Source organism: Curcuma longa, chromosome 18 (genome assembly GCF_044706935.1).
Source record: "Curcuma longa cultivar G26 ecotype Majalengka, Jawa Barat chromosome 18, ITB_CL_G26_1.1, whole genome shotgun sequence".
NCBI lineage: Eukaryota > Viridiplantae > Streptophyta > Magnoliopsida > Zingiberales > Zingiberaceae > Curcuma > Curcuma longa.
Genome location: NC_133878.1, coordinates 2,632,898 through 2,647,283, shown reverse-complemented (window position 1 = coordinate 2,647,283; position 14,386 = coordinate 2,632,898). Strand labels below are relative to the sequence as shown.

At 47.9% G+C, this 14,386-nt stretch overlaps 1 protein-coding gene across 1 annotated transcript; it reads right to left on the bottom strand.

Annotated features, from left to right (window-relative positions):
- Positions 1 to 3,106: 3,106 nt before the first annotated feature.
- On the bottom strand, positions 3,107 to 4,788 carry LOC141812342 (uncharacterized). Its single transcript, XM_074700382.1, has 3 exons — positions 4,504 to 4,788; positions 4,091 to 4,452; positions 3,107 to 3,986 (listed from the first exon to the last, which is right to left on the bottom strand). The coding sequence occupies exons 1-3, from the start codon at positions 4,786 to 4,788 to the stop codon at positions 3,107 to 3,109; spliced, it is 1,527 nt and encodes a 508-aa protein (XP_074556483.1).
- Positions 4,789 to 14,386: the final 9,598 nt, after the last annotated feature.

The window sequence follows — 14,386 nt, the reverse complement described above, 5'->3', positions numbered from 1 at the left end:
TCGTCTTAGTCTTCCGGATGTACCGCATTCCCTTAGACCCCGCGGTTTTCCATTTTTTCTTTACCCGAAGAAGATGAAGAAGGAGGGCGTGTTCTTCTTCAACTCGAGACCGGGCCTTCCTTTCCTAACTGCGTATCCGTCTTCCAACAAGGGATGACATCCCCAATTCTTTCTACGTTTCTCGAGTCCTTTCGAGTTCCCGACTGAGTGGCAGGGCAGAAGCTTCCAGCCTTGCCCGTCTTGAAGAATTACAAGAAAAACAAAGTCTACATAGATGCTTTTGAAGTGCTGAAGGGCCTTCAATTTGACGTCACCAAGCTAGTCGGGGAAGAAGGGCTTCTCTTCCGGGCCGGCTTGAGTCCCGTCGCTGCCGAGCTTCCGGCGGCACTCGGTAAGTTGTTTATTTACTCGGACTTCTGTAATGACTAACTTAGCTTTCTTCTTTCTTGCAGACGACGTTTGGATGGATGCTTCAACGAACAAGTGCTTGAAGTGGACTCGGGCGCACCTGGAGGCGCTGGTCACCCCGAAGAAACCGGCCACCGTAGAGGCAGCTGGGCCTTCTGCTGCCCCCGAGCCCGAGTTAGTGGAACCGCTGGCGACGGTGGTGCCCGAAGGGGAGGGCCGTCTTCCCGCATCTGCTGAGCCCGAGACCTCCACTCGGGAAGAAGAGCCGGTGATTGCGGAGCCGAGGGACGTGCCTCCTTCGGCCAGCAAAGGCAAAGAGACAGCGGAGGGGGAGGGTCGATCAAAGAAGTCCTCCTCTTCCCACAAGAAGAAGCATCGCCGCTCCCGCTCGCCCGACCGTGAAGGGAAGCGTTCGAAGAAGTCCAGCCCGATTCGCCGCGAGGAGAAGCGGCTCGAAGAGTTCCAAGGCGTCCAAGGGGCATCTTCCTGCCTCGAGTGCTGCTGGCGCGAGTGTGTCCGACCGGGGCCAGGAGACCACTTCCTTGGTACCGCCGGCTCCGACTGAAGTGGCGACCGTGGAGTTGGGCGCCGTGGGGGCGCCGTTACTTCTGCTGGAGCGGTACCGCCGCAGTCCGAGCCGGTTCCGACAACCGAAGCCGCCGGGACGACTATGGCTTCCCAGGCCGAGGGGCCGACCGAGGAAGGTGTACCCCCGACTGGAGGATCTTCCTCGAGAGCTGCAATGCCGACCAGCTTGGGGTCGGCTGGCTCGGGGCTCCGACGCCCTTCGACGGCCGGAGCCGACTTTCTACAAGCTGCCTCTGACTCGAGTGGCCGCCGATGAGCCCTTCGACCCGGCAGAGGTGCAGGATCTGATGACACGGGTCCGAGCGATCCGGAACACTGACTCCTTCCGGGGGATCAATACCTCCGAGCTGAGCTACCGGGGGAATTTCCACATTTTGCGGGTGAGTGTTTCTGCTTTCCCTTAGCTTGTTGTTTTCTTGTGTCCCTTGGTCGCTAACTGACTTACTTATGTAGATATGGGTTGAGCATATGGAGATGCACACCCGTTTCCTTCCTGAATCGCGAGGTCAAGGTGATCGACCAGCAGCTGCAAGCCATAAAGGCTCGGGTGGCCGCTCGCGAGCAGGCATTAGCGGAGGCAAAGGCAGCCGCGGCCAAGAGTGGTGAGGAGGCCGCCCAGTACCGAGCCGAATTGCTGAAGGCTCAGGAGAAGGCGGAGGCCTTTGAGCAAGAGACCGCCTCGGCTCGGGCTAAAGAGCAAGAAGACCTGAGGCAAACCCGAGAGCAGCTGGTTCAGAGAGGCAAGGAGTTGTCTCGGGCGCTCGAGGATTCGGCCACCTGGAAGAAAAGGGCGGAGGACTTGGCCGTGGAGAAGAAAGTTGTAGAGGACGAGTTCGCCGCCTACAAGGAGAAAGAGCCCGAGCGAGTAAAGGCAGCCCAAGAAGCCTGGCTGTCGTCTCGAGAATATTTTGACCAATATCAGGAGAAGACTGCCCGGATGTTGGAGTACGGCTATGATGGGGCGCTGAATCAAGTGTACGAAGCTGGCCTGTTTCCAGAAGGAACCTCGCTGGAGTTCTTGGATATCGAGAAAGTGTGGGCGGCGCTGCCGGAAGAGGTCCGGAGGGGCCGCTAGGCTATGTACTTCCCACTCGGGGCCTTTTTGTACTTCTCTTTTTGTACTTCTCTTTCCTTTTGAAGTTGAATGAAAGCCTCTGTTGCATTGTCCTTTGCCGAGTATTCGTGTTGAATTTTGAACCTGACATTTTTGAAGTGCTAAGCCAATCCGACTGCGTCCGAGTCTAAGGAGCAGGTCCGAGACCAGAGTCGAAGGAGTCGGGCGAGTTAGGACCCTTAGAAGGGCAATTGTTGAAGGAGCAGGTCCGAGACCTGATTGCTCGATCCTGACTATGTCCGAGTCGGGAGAGTTAGGAACCTGAGAAGGGCAATTGCTGAAAGAGCAGGTCCGAGACCTGATTGCTCGATCCCGACTATGTCCAAGGCGGGAGAGTTAGGACCCTTAGCAGGGCAATTGTTGAAGGAGCAGGTCCGAGACCTGATTGCTCGATCCCGACTATGTCAGAGTCGGGAGAGTTAGGACCCTGAAGAAGGGCAATTGTTGAAGGAGCAGGTCCGAGACCTGATTGCTCGATCCCGACTATGTCCGAGGCGGGAGAGTTGGAGCACTTCAAGAAGGGCAATTGTTGATGGAGCAGGTCCGAGACCTGATTGCTCGATCCCGACTATGTCCGAGGCGGGAGAGTTGGCAGACACTTAGAAGGGCAATTGTTGATGAAGCGTCCGAGACCTGATTGCTCGATCCCGACTATGTCCGAGTCGGGAGAGTTAGGACCCTTAGCAGGGCAATTGTTGAAGGAGCAGGTCCGAGACCTGATTGCTCGATCCCGACTATGTCTGAGTCGGGAGAGTTAGGAACCTTGAGAAGTTGAGTGACGCCTGAAAAAGTCGGATTTCATTATCAGCTTTGATTACAGCCAAGGATACAGGCGATCATGAGGAGGAAAAACTTCCGCTTAGTGGCTAAGTCCGGTAAGGTTGAAGGTGAGTGGAGCTCCAAGGTCGCACCAACTCTTTCCCGGCCGAGTCCGCTAGGTGGTACGCGCCCGAGCTGGTCTTCTTGACTACTCGATAGGGGCCTTCCCAGGGGGGTTCAAGCTTGCCGACGACTTCTCCTACGGGCTTGACCTTCTTCCAAACTAAGTCTCCCACTTGAAAGGCTCGAGGGATGACTCGCCGATTGTAAGTACTGCACATGCGCTGTCGGTAAGCGGTCGAACCGAGCGGCTGCTTGGTCTCGGGTCTCGGATATGAGATCCAGCTCCATGAGTCGCTTGCCGTCGTTGTCGGCGCCATAGTGTTGTCGACGGTCCGACTCGACTCCTACCTCCATGGGAACTACGGCTTCCCCCCCATACACTAAGTGGAACGGGGTAAGCCCAGTGCTTTCTTTCGGAGTGGTGCGGTATGCCCAAAGGACGCAAGGTAGCTCTTCCACCCAACTGCCGCCTTCGTGGTCCAGCTTAGTCTTCAGCCCTCGCACTATTTCCCGATTGACGACTTCGGTCTGGCCGTTGCTTTGCGGATAAGCCACCGAAGTGAAGGCTTGCTGGATGCCGAGTCCTTTGCACCATTCCTGGATCTTTCTGCCTTGAAACTGCCGCCCGTTGTCCGAGACGAGCCGCTGCGGGATGCCGTATCGGCACACGATGTTCTTCCATAGGAATTTGAGCACCCCCTCTTCAGTGATTCGGGCCAAGGCTTCAGCTTCCACCCACTTCGAGAAGTACTTGACTGCCACTAACAAGAACTTCTTCCGCTGAGGTCCGATCGGGAAGGGCCCGACTATATCCATCCCCCATTGGTCGAACGGGCACGAAGTGGTGGCCGTCTTCAATTGCTGTGTTGGTTGTCTTTGGAACGGCTGGTACTTTTGGCAGTGGAGGCAAGTGGACACCAATTTCGCCGCGTCCGCCTGGAGAGTCGGCCAGAGTAACCAGCTAAGAGGATCTTCCGGGCCAGGGATCGTCCTCCTGCATTGAGTACCACAACATCCCTGGGTGGGACTCCTTTAATACATACTCGGCGTCTTCGGGACCGAGACACTTGAGTAATGGCCGAGAAGGCTCGGCGGTACAATTGCTCTCCTATCAGCGTGAATCGGGTGGCACGTCTTTTGAGGAGGCGGGCTTGCTCGGGATCGCCAGGCACTCCACCAGTTTGGAGGAAGGTGAGTATCGGCTTCCTCCAGTCGTCCGGGTCGATCGTCTTGGGGGGTTGATCTATCTGAGCTATCCAAGCCACTTGCGTGATCGGCTTCTCTTCCGTCCATTCGAGTAACTGAGCTCGCCAAGCTCTGGCTAGCTCGTCAGCCTTGCTGTTCTCGCCTCGGGGAATCTTGTTGAGTTTAACCTCCTTGAACTCCATCTTCAATTTTGCAAAGGCCTCCGCGTAGCGACGGAGCCGATCATTCTTGATCTCGTAGTTCCCCTCGACTTGCTAGGACACCAACTGGGAGTCCGAAAGGAGCTGCACTCGGATAGCCCCGACTCTTCTGGCTGCCTGCAGGCCCATGAGAACTGCCTCGTACTCGGCCTCGTTGTTTGACGCCCTGAAACCCAGCCGTACGGCCAGCCGTATTTCTTCCCCTTTTGGAGAGACCAAGACTACCCCGACTCCACTTCCTTGCTTGTTGGCAGCACCATCGACATATGCTTTCCATTCTTCTTCGGCTTCGCCTTGGTGTGCTTCCGCTAGGAAATCCGCAATGCCTGCGCTTTGATGGCCACGCGAGGATGGTAATGAATGTCGTATTGGCTGAGCTCCATCGTCCATTTCGCCAGGCGTCCCGAGAACTCGGGTTGAGTAAGCACTTTTCCCAAGTTACTGTTGGTCAAGACCGTCACCGGGTGAGAGAGGAAGTAAGGCCGAAGCCGCCGAGTCGACAAGACTACCGTCCAGGCCAGCTTTTCCAAGCTGGTATATCGGGTCTCGGCGTCCTTCAACAGCCGACTGAAGAAATATACCGGTTGCTGGCCCTGCTCCTCCTCCTTTACCAGAACCGAGCTGACTGCCGAGTCAGTGGTAGAAAGGTACATCAGGAGCGGTTCACCCGGGAGCGCCTTTGCCAGTCGGGGAAGTTGGGTTAAGTAAGTCTTCAACTCTTCCAGGGCCCGGTCGCAGTCGGCATTCCACTGACAGGGGGTCGACACATGCTGTTGGAAGCATGTTGAGATTGGAATAGGAGGTCGGGGGTTTATTTGAGTTCATGAAGTAATCTTCAAAATTTAACTGAGAATTATAATTACTCCATTTTTCTCATATTCTCTTTTACTCGACTTCCACGTAACCACTAAATAACCCTACTGGATCATAAGCCTTCCAATTTAGTCTAGTTGAAGGAGACAAAGTCTGACTGACTGGATTCGAGTTAGGTCAGAGGCACTAATTTATACCCAGCGAAAGTCAATTTTATCTGACCTAAAGACATCTCATTATCCATCTATGCTTTCATTATCCATATATGCTTTCAAATTATTTATTTACTTATCTAGTCCCTTGATTTTGCTTTCAACGGTGGGGATCTTGCGAGTGTTTGATTTAGGCAGGCTATCTTTCTTTTCCTTCACCATTTTTCAGAGGGAGCAAGCCCTAACCTACGCGATTTCTGTGCGATCCTGTGCCTTCTCCGTCCTTCTTCTCCGGTCTTTGTTTCAACCTAGTAAGTTTCATCTGTTCGACTGTTACTCTTTCTGTTCCTTGTTTTTCTCCTCTGGTGTTGCTGAGTTCTAGACATTTAGGTTTTCACTCTTCTTATAACCTGCATCTTCTTCATCTCTTTACTGCGACTCCATTGCTCTGCCCTAAATCCTAACGGTTAGGTTTTTGCTCTTTTTATCACCTACGTCTTCTTCGTTTCTTTACTACGACACCATTGCGCTGCCCTAGTAAGTCCTAACAGTTAGGTTTTTGCTGTTTTTATCACCTGTGTCTTCTTCGTTTCTTTACTACGACGCCTTTGTTCTGCCCTAGTAAGTCCTAACGGTTTGGTTTTTGTTCTTTCCCATCCCAGCGTGTACCTATGGCCACGTCCATCCCTTGGTACGAGATCCGGGATTCTTCATTATCATCAGGAGATGAGATATTACTTAGAGAACAATACGAAATCCCTCTAGATCATAGGATTAGGCTCCCTTCCTTGGAACATTGCCCACCCCTCCCTCGAGATACATTACCTTCTTCCAAGGTCAGTTGGCTGGGGGTTTGAGGTTTTTGATTCCTTCTTTCTTTCAAGACCTTGCAGCTTATTTCCAGTTTTCCCTTTCTCAATTGGCTCCCAACTCATATTGCTTGCTCTACGGTGCTTCCATCGTTTTTCATATTTATCAAATCTCTTTTGACTCCCAAACTTTTCACTATTTCTTCTATTCAAAATGGGGAGATCTCGGGGTTGTCTATCTTGCTGTAAGACCAGACTGTAACTTCTTAACCAAGTATCCAACTTCTAACAAGGGCTATAAAAATAGATATTTTTTTCATAAAGCCTCCCCACTCCTACACTTGGCCTACCTTCTGGCGACCCGAGCCTCCTCCACAGCCTATCTTGGGCCAATATAGGTTAGAATCCTCCTTCCTCATTGCCACAGATATCCTTTCAGACCTAAAATTCAATGTAAATCATCTGGTGGATAATAAAGCTCTCCTATACTGAGTTGGCCTAAGGCCCAATGTTGTTCAATTGGAGGCAACTCTAAGTAAGTTCTACTTTTCTAAAGTCCATTTTTGATACTGACTAATTCTCCTTTCCCTATTGCAGATCAAACCATGTTGAATGCTTCCGTCAACAAGCACCTGAAATGAAACCTTACCACCATTGACAGCTGATCGATTTTTGAGGACACAGCAGAGTCCACAACTGCAGCAGCAGGGATGGAAACATCACAGAAGAAGGTTTCATCTACAGCCGAGACCCATGTGCCTGCCCCTGTCAGCCCCTCAGGAGAGGAGGAGTCTGATCCAGTAGTAGAGGTGTCTGTTCTCAAGGTCACCATCCCCGAGACACTAGCAGAGACTAGTGTGCCCAAGGTTAGCAGGGAGACAAGGTCAAAGAAAAGAAGTAGGGACTCAAGTGATAAACCAGCTGAAGATAGAGCTGGGCCAGGACAAAGGGAGGTCCCTATCGATACTCCAGAGGCCCATGAGGGCATGCCTGGGGAAGCTCCTCTAGCAGTCCCTCCTCTGAGGTTTTTGCCTCTCGAAACTAGGGCCAAGAGTAGACATGACAGGGGAAAATCCCCAACCACCACTTCTGAGACAATTTCAGCCCCTCCTTCTTCTCCCAGGCCAGACAAAGAGACCGCATCAACTTTTACTCGACCTCCTCGGGCTCCTCAAAGTACCTCTGAGGAGAGATGACACACCCTGCTGAGGAAAAAGAAGAATGAGCCTGCCATTGTATAGAAGGTTTCCGCCGATATGAGATAGAGGTTTTGCCCCGCATGGACACGAAAATTCTATGTGAGCATTTGAATGATTCGTTGGCTAAGGTAAATATATACTTAACTTACAACTTCCTAATGCTACTTTGTAGGATGATAATATTGATATAATCAATAAGATGGTATTATGATTAGGTCTGGAAGTAGTAGTAGGAATTGGGTTCTTGCATTCCATTGATGACTTCTACTCTTCGACAGTTGGAGACACAGATAGCTGAGTTGAAGAACTAGCTGAAGAGCCCCATTAGGGACATTGAGGAAGCCCGAGTCCGTGCAGAAATAGAAAGAGCACGCATTGCTACTGAAGAGGCACGGGCCGAGGCAAAGGAGGCCACAGGGGAGGCACTAAAGCTGAAGAAGGTCGTCGAGCTCCAGACCAACCAAATTCATCAATTGGAGCAGGAGCTGAAGAAGGCCGTCGAGCTCCAGACCAACCAAATTCATCAATTGGAGCAGGAGCTGAAGAAAGCTCAAGTGACTTTACAGTTATCGCAAGAAGAGGCTTCTAAGGCTAAAGCAGAGGCCGACCTCTAAAAACAAGAGAAGACTTGGGCAGAGGCTGAGTTGGCCGTAGTCCATGCACAACAAGGAGACCTGCGCCGTGACCTTCGGGAAGCCGTGGCTAAGAGGCAAGACTTAGAGTTTCAGTTATTAGAGGAAAAGAGGCAAAGGGAACAACTTCTCACTGAACAAGAAAAGACCTTGTCCGAGTTGGCAGCCATTAAGAAGGAACTAACTGATCTTAAGGAAGGGGAAGAGATCCACTGCAAGAAAAGAAGACTGCCTTCTTGACTTCCCCCGAGTATTACGATCTACTGGGGGCTCGTAATAGTAAGATGCTAAAGTTCGAGTTTAAGGGTGCAGGTAAACAGTTTATATAGTCTAGATTGATACCTAAGGGATCAGACCTAAGTTTCTTGGATCCTTATAAGGTTTGGGACAACCTGCTAGAGTCGGAGAGACAAGACTGATAAACTTTTTCCAATTATGTAATATTTTTAAGTATCACCAAACTTTGTTGATTTTGGGCAATCTGAACTCCTTGTAATTATGTAATATTGTCTAGTTTTAAGACACTACTAGACTCTATTTTTTGGTAATTTAGAAATTGCAGTGATCGTATGTGTAAGCACCCCTTGTTTCAAAGAGAGGAGGACGGGTTATTCACATTTAATTTGATGGTTAGAGGCGAATTGAAAGCTAAGCAGTGATAATTAAAATACCCCTGGGGAAAAAGAGAGATGTCTCATACGTTACCCATAATATGTGGAAGTATCAACGTAATTTTATAGAGTCATTCAGTCTGAATGCTACATGAAGAACATAAGCCAGATGACGAAACGGGGAGACCTAGGATGTAGAAGATCATAAGATGAGTGATTCAGCAGATTTGGATTCATATATATCCACTCATGTGGTACTTCATCATACGATTTATATAAGATCCATCTGTCTAGATATCGTCATATACATCTAGATTATTTTCAAACTGTGTAATATTGTTTTACCATACCTGATTTTTGGTGACCTAAGATTTGTAATGATCCCTATTCCAATATATGGATTTAAACTCCTTATTACGTAATACCTTTTTAAGTGTCTTTTTATCAAGCTAAGAATTGCAGTGTTTTTTTATCCTGAGTTAGCATTTCTTTTTATCTCTAAGACTTGTTTCCTTATGCATGTTGACTGTGCTGGTAGTGTTTCTAAAACTTCAATGAAAGATCTATATATGCATGACATGGTTCTAAAAAATATTTTAAGGAAAGAATAAAAGAGGTACCTTCATAAGTGTGAGATATCGCGTATCTATGAGGCACGCTGTCCGGTGTTGGCCTTATGATCGAAGTGAAAGAAATGTAGTTGTTGGACTTTCCGAGCCGCAAAAACCACTTTTTGCGTTGCAGAAACCCCGGAAGTCCATGCCACGGATCCGTGCGAAACAAAAAAATTTACAAAAACTTGTTTCTATCCTAGATCTACTCTAGATCTACATGAAAAAGAAGTTTACCCTCGATGCGTGCCCTTCGCGTATCCCGCTCGTCCAAACGGTGCCGGATCTCAAGAGCTACAAGCGTACACTCCTCTATGGTATCCACACGGACACTTTGGTGGAAAAACCGAAGCCTAAAGGTGTGCTAGCACCTTAGGATGGTTTCGGTCAGTAGAGGAGGAGAGGAAGAAGGGAGAGAACTCTAAGGGAAAAAGGAAGAAATGAGAGTGCAAGAATCAAATGAAAAACCACAACTCCTCTCCTCTTGTGGCCGGCCACATCAAGGCCATTCAAGGCCATTTAATCCCATTAAAAGCCTTAAGTTACAAACTCTCATTGTAACCCCCATGATGTGGCATCCATGATGATGTGGAGCATCATCATTGGTCACCTCTTATGCCACCTCACCTCAAAGTCAAATGGTCAAGTCAAGCATTGACCATGAGGTGGCATAAGTCAAGTCAACATAGATGATGACATGGCAAAAAGTCAAGTCAACATTTATGATGACATGGCACAAAGTCAAGTCAAACTTGACTCCCAAAGTCAAGTCAAACTTGACTATAAAGTTCTCCTTCTCAAGTCAAGTCAAACTTGACTTCTAATCTCCCAAAGTTGATCAAATCAACTCCACTAGTCTAGTTTGGATTACACTTAACCCAACTTGATTCATCACATGAATCTAATCCTCTTGGTTCATCATATGAACCTAATCTCCACCTAATTGTCCTTTGTGTGTGACCCTATAGGTTCTTGTAACGTTGGCAATGCCTCTAAACTCATTTAGAAACATAAGTAGTGAGCGGTATCTAGCAACACATCACTACTACCCAAGTTACAAGAATGTTGAGATCCAACATCACCATTGTGACTACTAATTGTGACTCTTCACAATATGTGACAAATGTCCCTCTATCCTTGATATCATGATTGATCAAACCGAGGCATAGACCGTGTCATCCTCTAATCAATCTATGTCTTGAACTCCAAGTAGACTCACTACAATCAAATGAGCTCAACATCTCATGTTGACTCATTTGGGCATGGCCATGCACTTAGTGGTCTCACTCTATCAAGAACTATGATATCACTCCCGTTATATAGGAGGGATAGATCCCATCTACATCACTCACATCCCTCCACATAATTTGTTACATACCCGGTAATCGCCTTTATAGTCCACCCAGTTACGGGTGACGTTTGACGAAGCCAAAGTATGCAACTCCTTATGTTGGGAACCATGGTGACTTCAGGTCCAAGGACTAATAGTCATACTAATAGCCACATGAGAAAGTATATGACACTCATATAACGATCCATGATACTTTCTCATGGCGGGTCATTCGGTATACCTTCTCCAATGCATACCCATGTGTCAACTTGATATCTCATATCCATGACTTGTGAGATCAAGTCATCATGTTGACCTATATGCTAGTCTCGTCGCATTAACATTGTCCTTAAATGTTAATACTTGACTAGGAATAATTTAGAGTAGTGTTCTCTATATCATCTCACTATCGATTCAACCAATTGATTGATATAGATACAAACGATCTACTCAAGGGCATTATTATACTTAGTTATATGACACGAATATCAAGTATAATAACCACAATAAAATGCCTTTATAAAATGTAGAAATATAATACAATGAGTCCATACAACAATCATCAAATGATTGACTCTAGGACTCTCACTAACACTTCGAGCTCGGGGCTCGGTGCTCCAGCCTGTCGTAAGTCAAGTTCTTCGAGCTCGGGGCTCGGTGTTCCAACTTGTCATAAGGCAAACCTACGAGCTCGGTGGCTCAGTGTGTCGGCCTGTCGTAAGGCAAATCCACGAGCTCGGTGGCTTAGTGTTCTAGCCTGTCATAAGGCAAATATGCAAGCTCAGTGGCTTGGTATTTTGGCATGTCGTAAGGCAAATCCGTGAGCTTGATGGCTCGGTGTTCTGGCCTATCGTAAGACAAATCCAGGAGCTTGGGAGCTTGGTGTTCTGGTCCGTCGTAAGGCAAATCCGTGATCTCGGTGGCTCAGTGTTCTGACCTGTTGTAAGGCAAATCCACGAGCTCAGTGGCTCAGTGTTCTAGCTTATCGTAAGGCAAATCCACAAGCTTAGTGGCTCGGTGTTTTGGCTTATCGTAAGGTAAATCTGCAAGCTCGGTGGTGATAACACTCATTTTTGTAGTTTATTTTGGCTCTAAAACTTGATATTTTGACCCTCTCGTTGTGTAACTATTGAATATTAACACATATTGCGAGTAGGAGCTTATTTTGGATCCTATTGCTTATTCCTACAAATTTTGGGTTGAATCTAACATTTTTTGATGTATTTTTGTAGGATACTTAAAGAGCCATGAAGTTGAACCAAGTTGGAGGTCATTTGGAAGTGTTTAGAGGTCATTTGGGGTGTTTCGGAGGCTCCCAGGGCCATTCTCCACCTCCCCAGGCCGTGCCCCACAACCCATGGCCGTGCCCCATGTTGCCCAGGCCGTGCCTAAGAGGCACGGCCGTGCCTCCTCCTAACACGGCCGTGCCTCCTCTTCCCGTGGCCATGTTTCGACCAGACTGCACTGCAGACCAAAACTAAAACGGCTATAACTTTTAGCTCCGATGGAATCACGGGACGTGCCATATATCAAAATGACGAGGACTTCAAGATCTACAACTTTGCTTCAGAAGGTTCAGCGAAATTCGGCCTCTAAGACATGCTAAAAAGCCCCGCAATGCAACTTCTTCAGGCCGTGTCTAAAGGCACGCCCGTGCCTTTTCACAGAAGAGCAACCTCTCTAGGGCGTGCCTAATAGGCACGCCCATGCCTTTTTACAGAATAGCAACTTCTCCAGGCCGTGCCTAAGAGGCACGGCCGTGCCTCCTCTTAACACGGGCGTGCCTCACCTTTTCGGAGTCCAAACGCAGCCGTGTCTCGACCAGACTGCTCTGCAGACTAAAACTAAAATGGCCATAACTTTTTGCTCCGGTTGAACTACGGGCTGTGCGACCTACCAAAATGAAGATAACTTCGAGATCTACAACTTTCATTCAGGGGGTTCAGACAGATTCGGCTTCTAAGACATGGTAAAAGGCCCCGCAATGCATCACTTGCAGAAAACCTGCAATTTTGGGGCCGTGCCTAAGAGGCACGGCCGTGCCTCTTCCACAGGGCCGTGTCCACTTTGGGGCGTGCCTAGGAGGCACGCCCGTGCCTCCCAACAGAGGGGTGCTTGCCCCAGGCCGTGCCTAAGAAACATGGCCGTGTCGCGGAGCTGTCAAGGGGGTATAAAAGCTGATTTTTGCAAGAAAAAGGTATTCTTCCCTTGGGACTTGCCCTAGCCGCCACCTACCTTCATTTCTTCATCATCATCTCCATTCATTTCCCCGGAAAAGAAGGCTAGGAGTTTTCCTTTCTTCGATCCGACCACCTTCCATCCATCAAGGAGCAAGAGGACCTTCTTCTCCGTCACGTCATCTCATCCATTCACATCCTCTCCGGATAGCTTCGAAGTTGGAGGTTCCTTCCTTCGGCGCAACATTCGTGGAGTCCACATCGCTTCGCATCCACCTTCGGCGAGAACCTTAGGGAGAATCATTAGCTTTACTTTTCTTCATTTCTGAGCTTAGATTAGACTTTTGGCACACCAAGTGTTTGTTTAAATTCCCCTTACAGTTTTGAATGTTGTTTGTCTTTAGATTTCTCTTACTTGTTTGTTTGTTGACGCACTTATTCTCTATTTTGTTAATGCAAGTTGTTCTTAATACTTAGCATAGTGTTCTTTTCATTGTTTAGAGTTAGAACTTAAGACAACAACCCCCCCATCCAATCCAAAAGAGAAAAATCCAAATCCCCAATTACAATAACCACTAGAATTACCACACACCGTCTACAATCGTTGGGAGATGACTCGAGTTGCCCTATACTACTTTAGTTAGGGGATTCGGTATTAATTAAATTGACGTGCTCATTTAGACGACGATTTGATGGAGTATTTCTATAAGCCCACAGAATACTAGACAACTCATTCACCCAATTTCTTTGTACTTGATTCAGCTTTCTTTTGAGGCCTTTGACGAGCTCCCTATTAACTACTTCTGCTTGTCCATTGCTCTGTGGGTAGGCCACAAAAGTGAAGGTTTGGATAATTCCTAATTCTTTGCACCAATCCTGTATCCTGCGTCCTTGAAATTGATGTCCATTATCAGATGCTATCTTGCATGAAATTCCATATCGACAGATGATGTTCTTCCATAGAAACTTTAAAACAATGTCTTCAGTGATCCTAGCCAGTAGTTCAGCTTCTACCCATTTAGAAAAGTAATCCACAGCTACCAGTAGAAATTTCTTTTGGTTACATCCTATCGGAAAGTACCTACGATATCCATTCTCCATCGATCAAAGGGGCAGGAGATAGTGGCAGTCTTTAACAGTTTTGTCGGCTGATGAGGAAGGTTCTGATGTCTCTGACAATTAAAGTAGGCGCTGGTCATCCAAGCTATATCCCTTTGCAAAGTAGGACAAAAATATCCAGTCAATAATACTTTTGTGCCAGAGTTTTTCCCCCTATATGGTTTCCACAAATACCTTGATGAATTTCCTACATGACATACTCAGCTTTATTAGGTCCCAGACATTTAAGTAAGGGTCGAGAGAAGGCCCTTTTATATAAAATATCTCCAATCAGAGTGAACCGAGTTACACGCTTTTTGCCAATCCTGGCTTGCTCGGACTCAATCGGTAAGCTCTCTAGTCAACGATTTCATTTGATTCAGTGACTTGATCGATGTGAGCTATCAGTTGATCATGCATTATAGGTTCCTCTTGCTCCCAACTAGTCAAACTACTGGCCAAGCGAGCTATCTCATCTGTCTTCTGATTGTTAGCCTGGGGTATCCTTTGAATAGTGACTTCTTGGAAGGAGGTTTTCAGTGTGTTGAAGGCTTCG

Excerpts from the sequence above, each read along its gene's own strand:
- LOC141812342 (XM_074700382.1), bottom strand. The coding sequence starts at position 4,788 with ATGGACGATGGAGCTCAGCCAATACGACATTCATTACCATCCTCGCGT. Across the intron at positions 4,453-4,503 it reads GCCTGCAGGCAGCCAGAAGA|CAAGTCGAGGGGAACTACGA; the intron begins GTCGGGGCTATC and ends TTGGTGTCCTAG. Across the intron at positions 3,987-4,090 it reads ACGCTGATAGGAGAGCAATT|GAGGACGATCCCTGGCCCGG; the intron begins GTACCGCCGAGC and ends TACTCAATGCAG.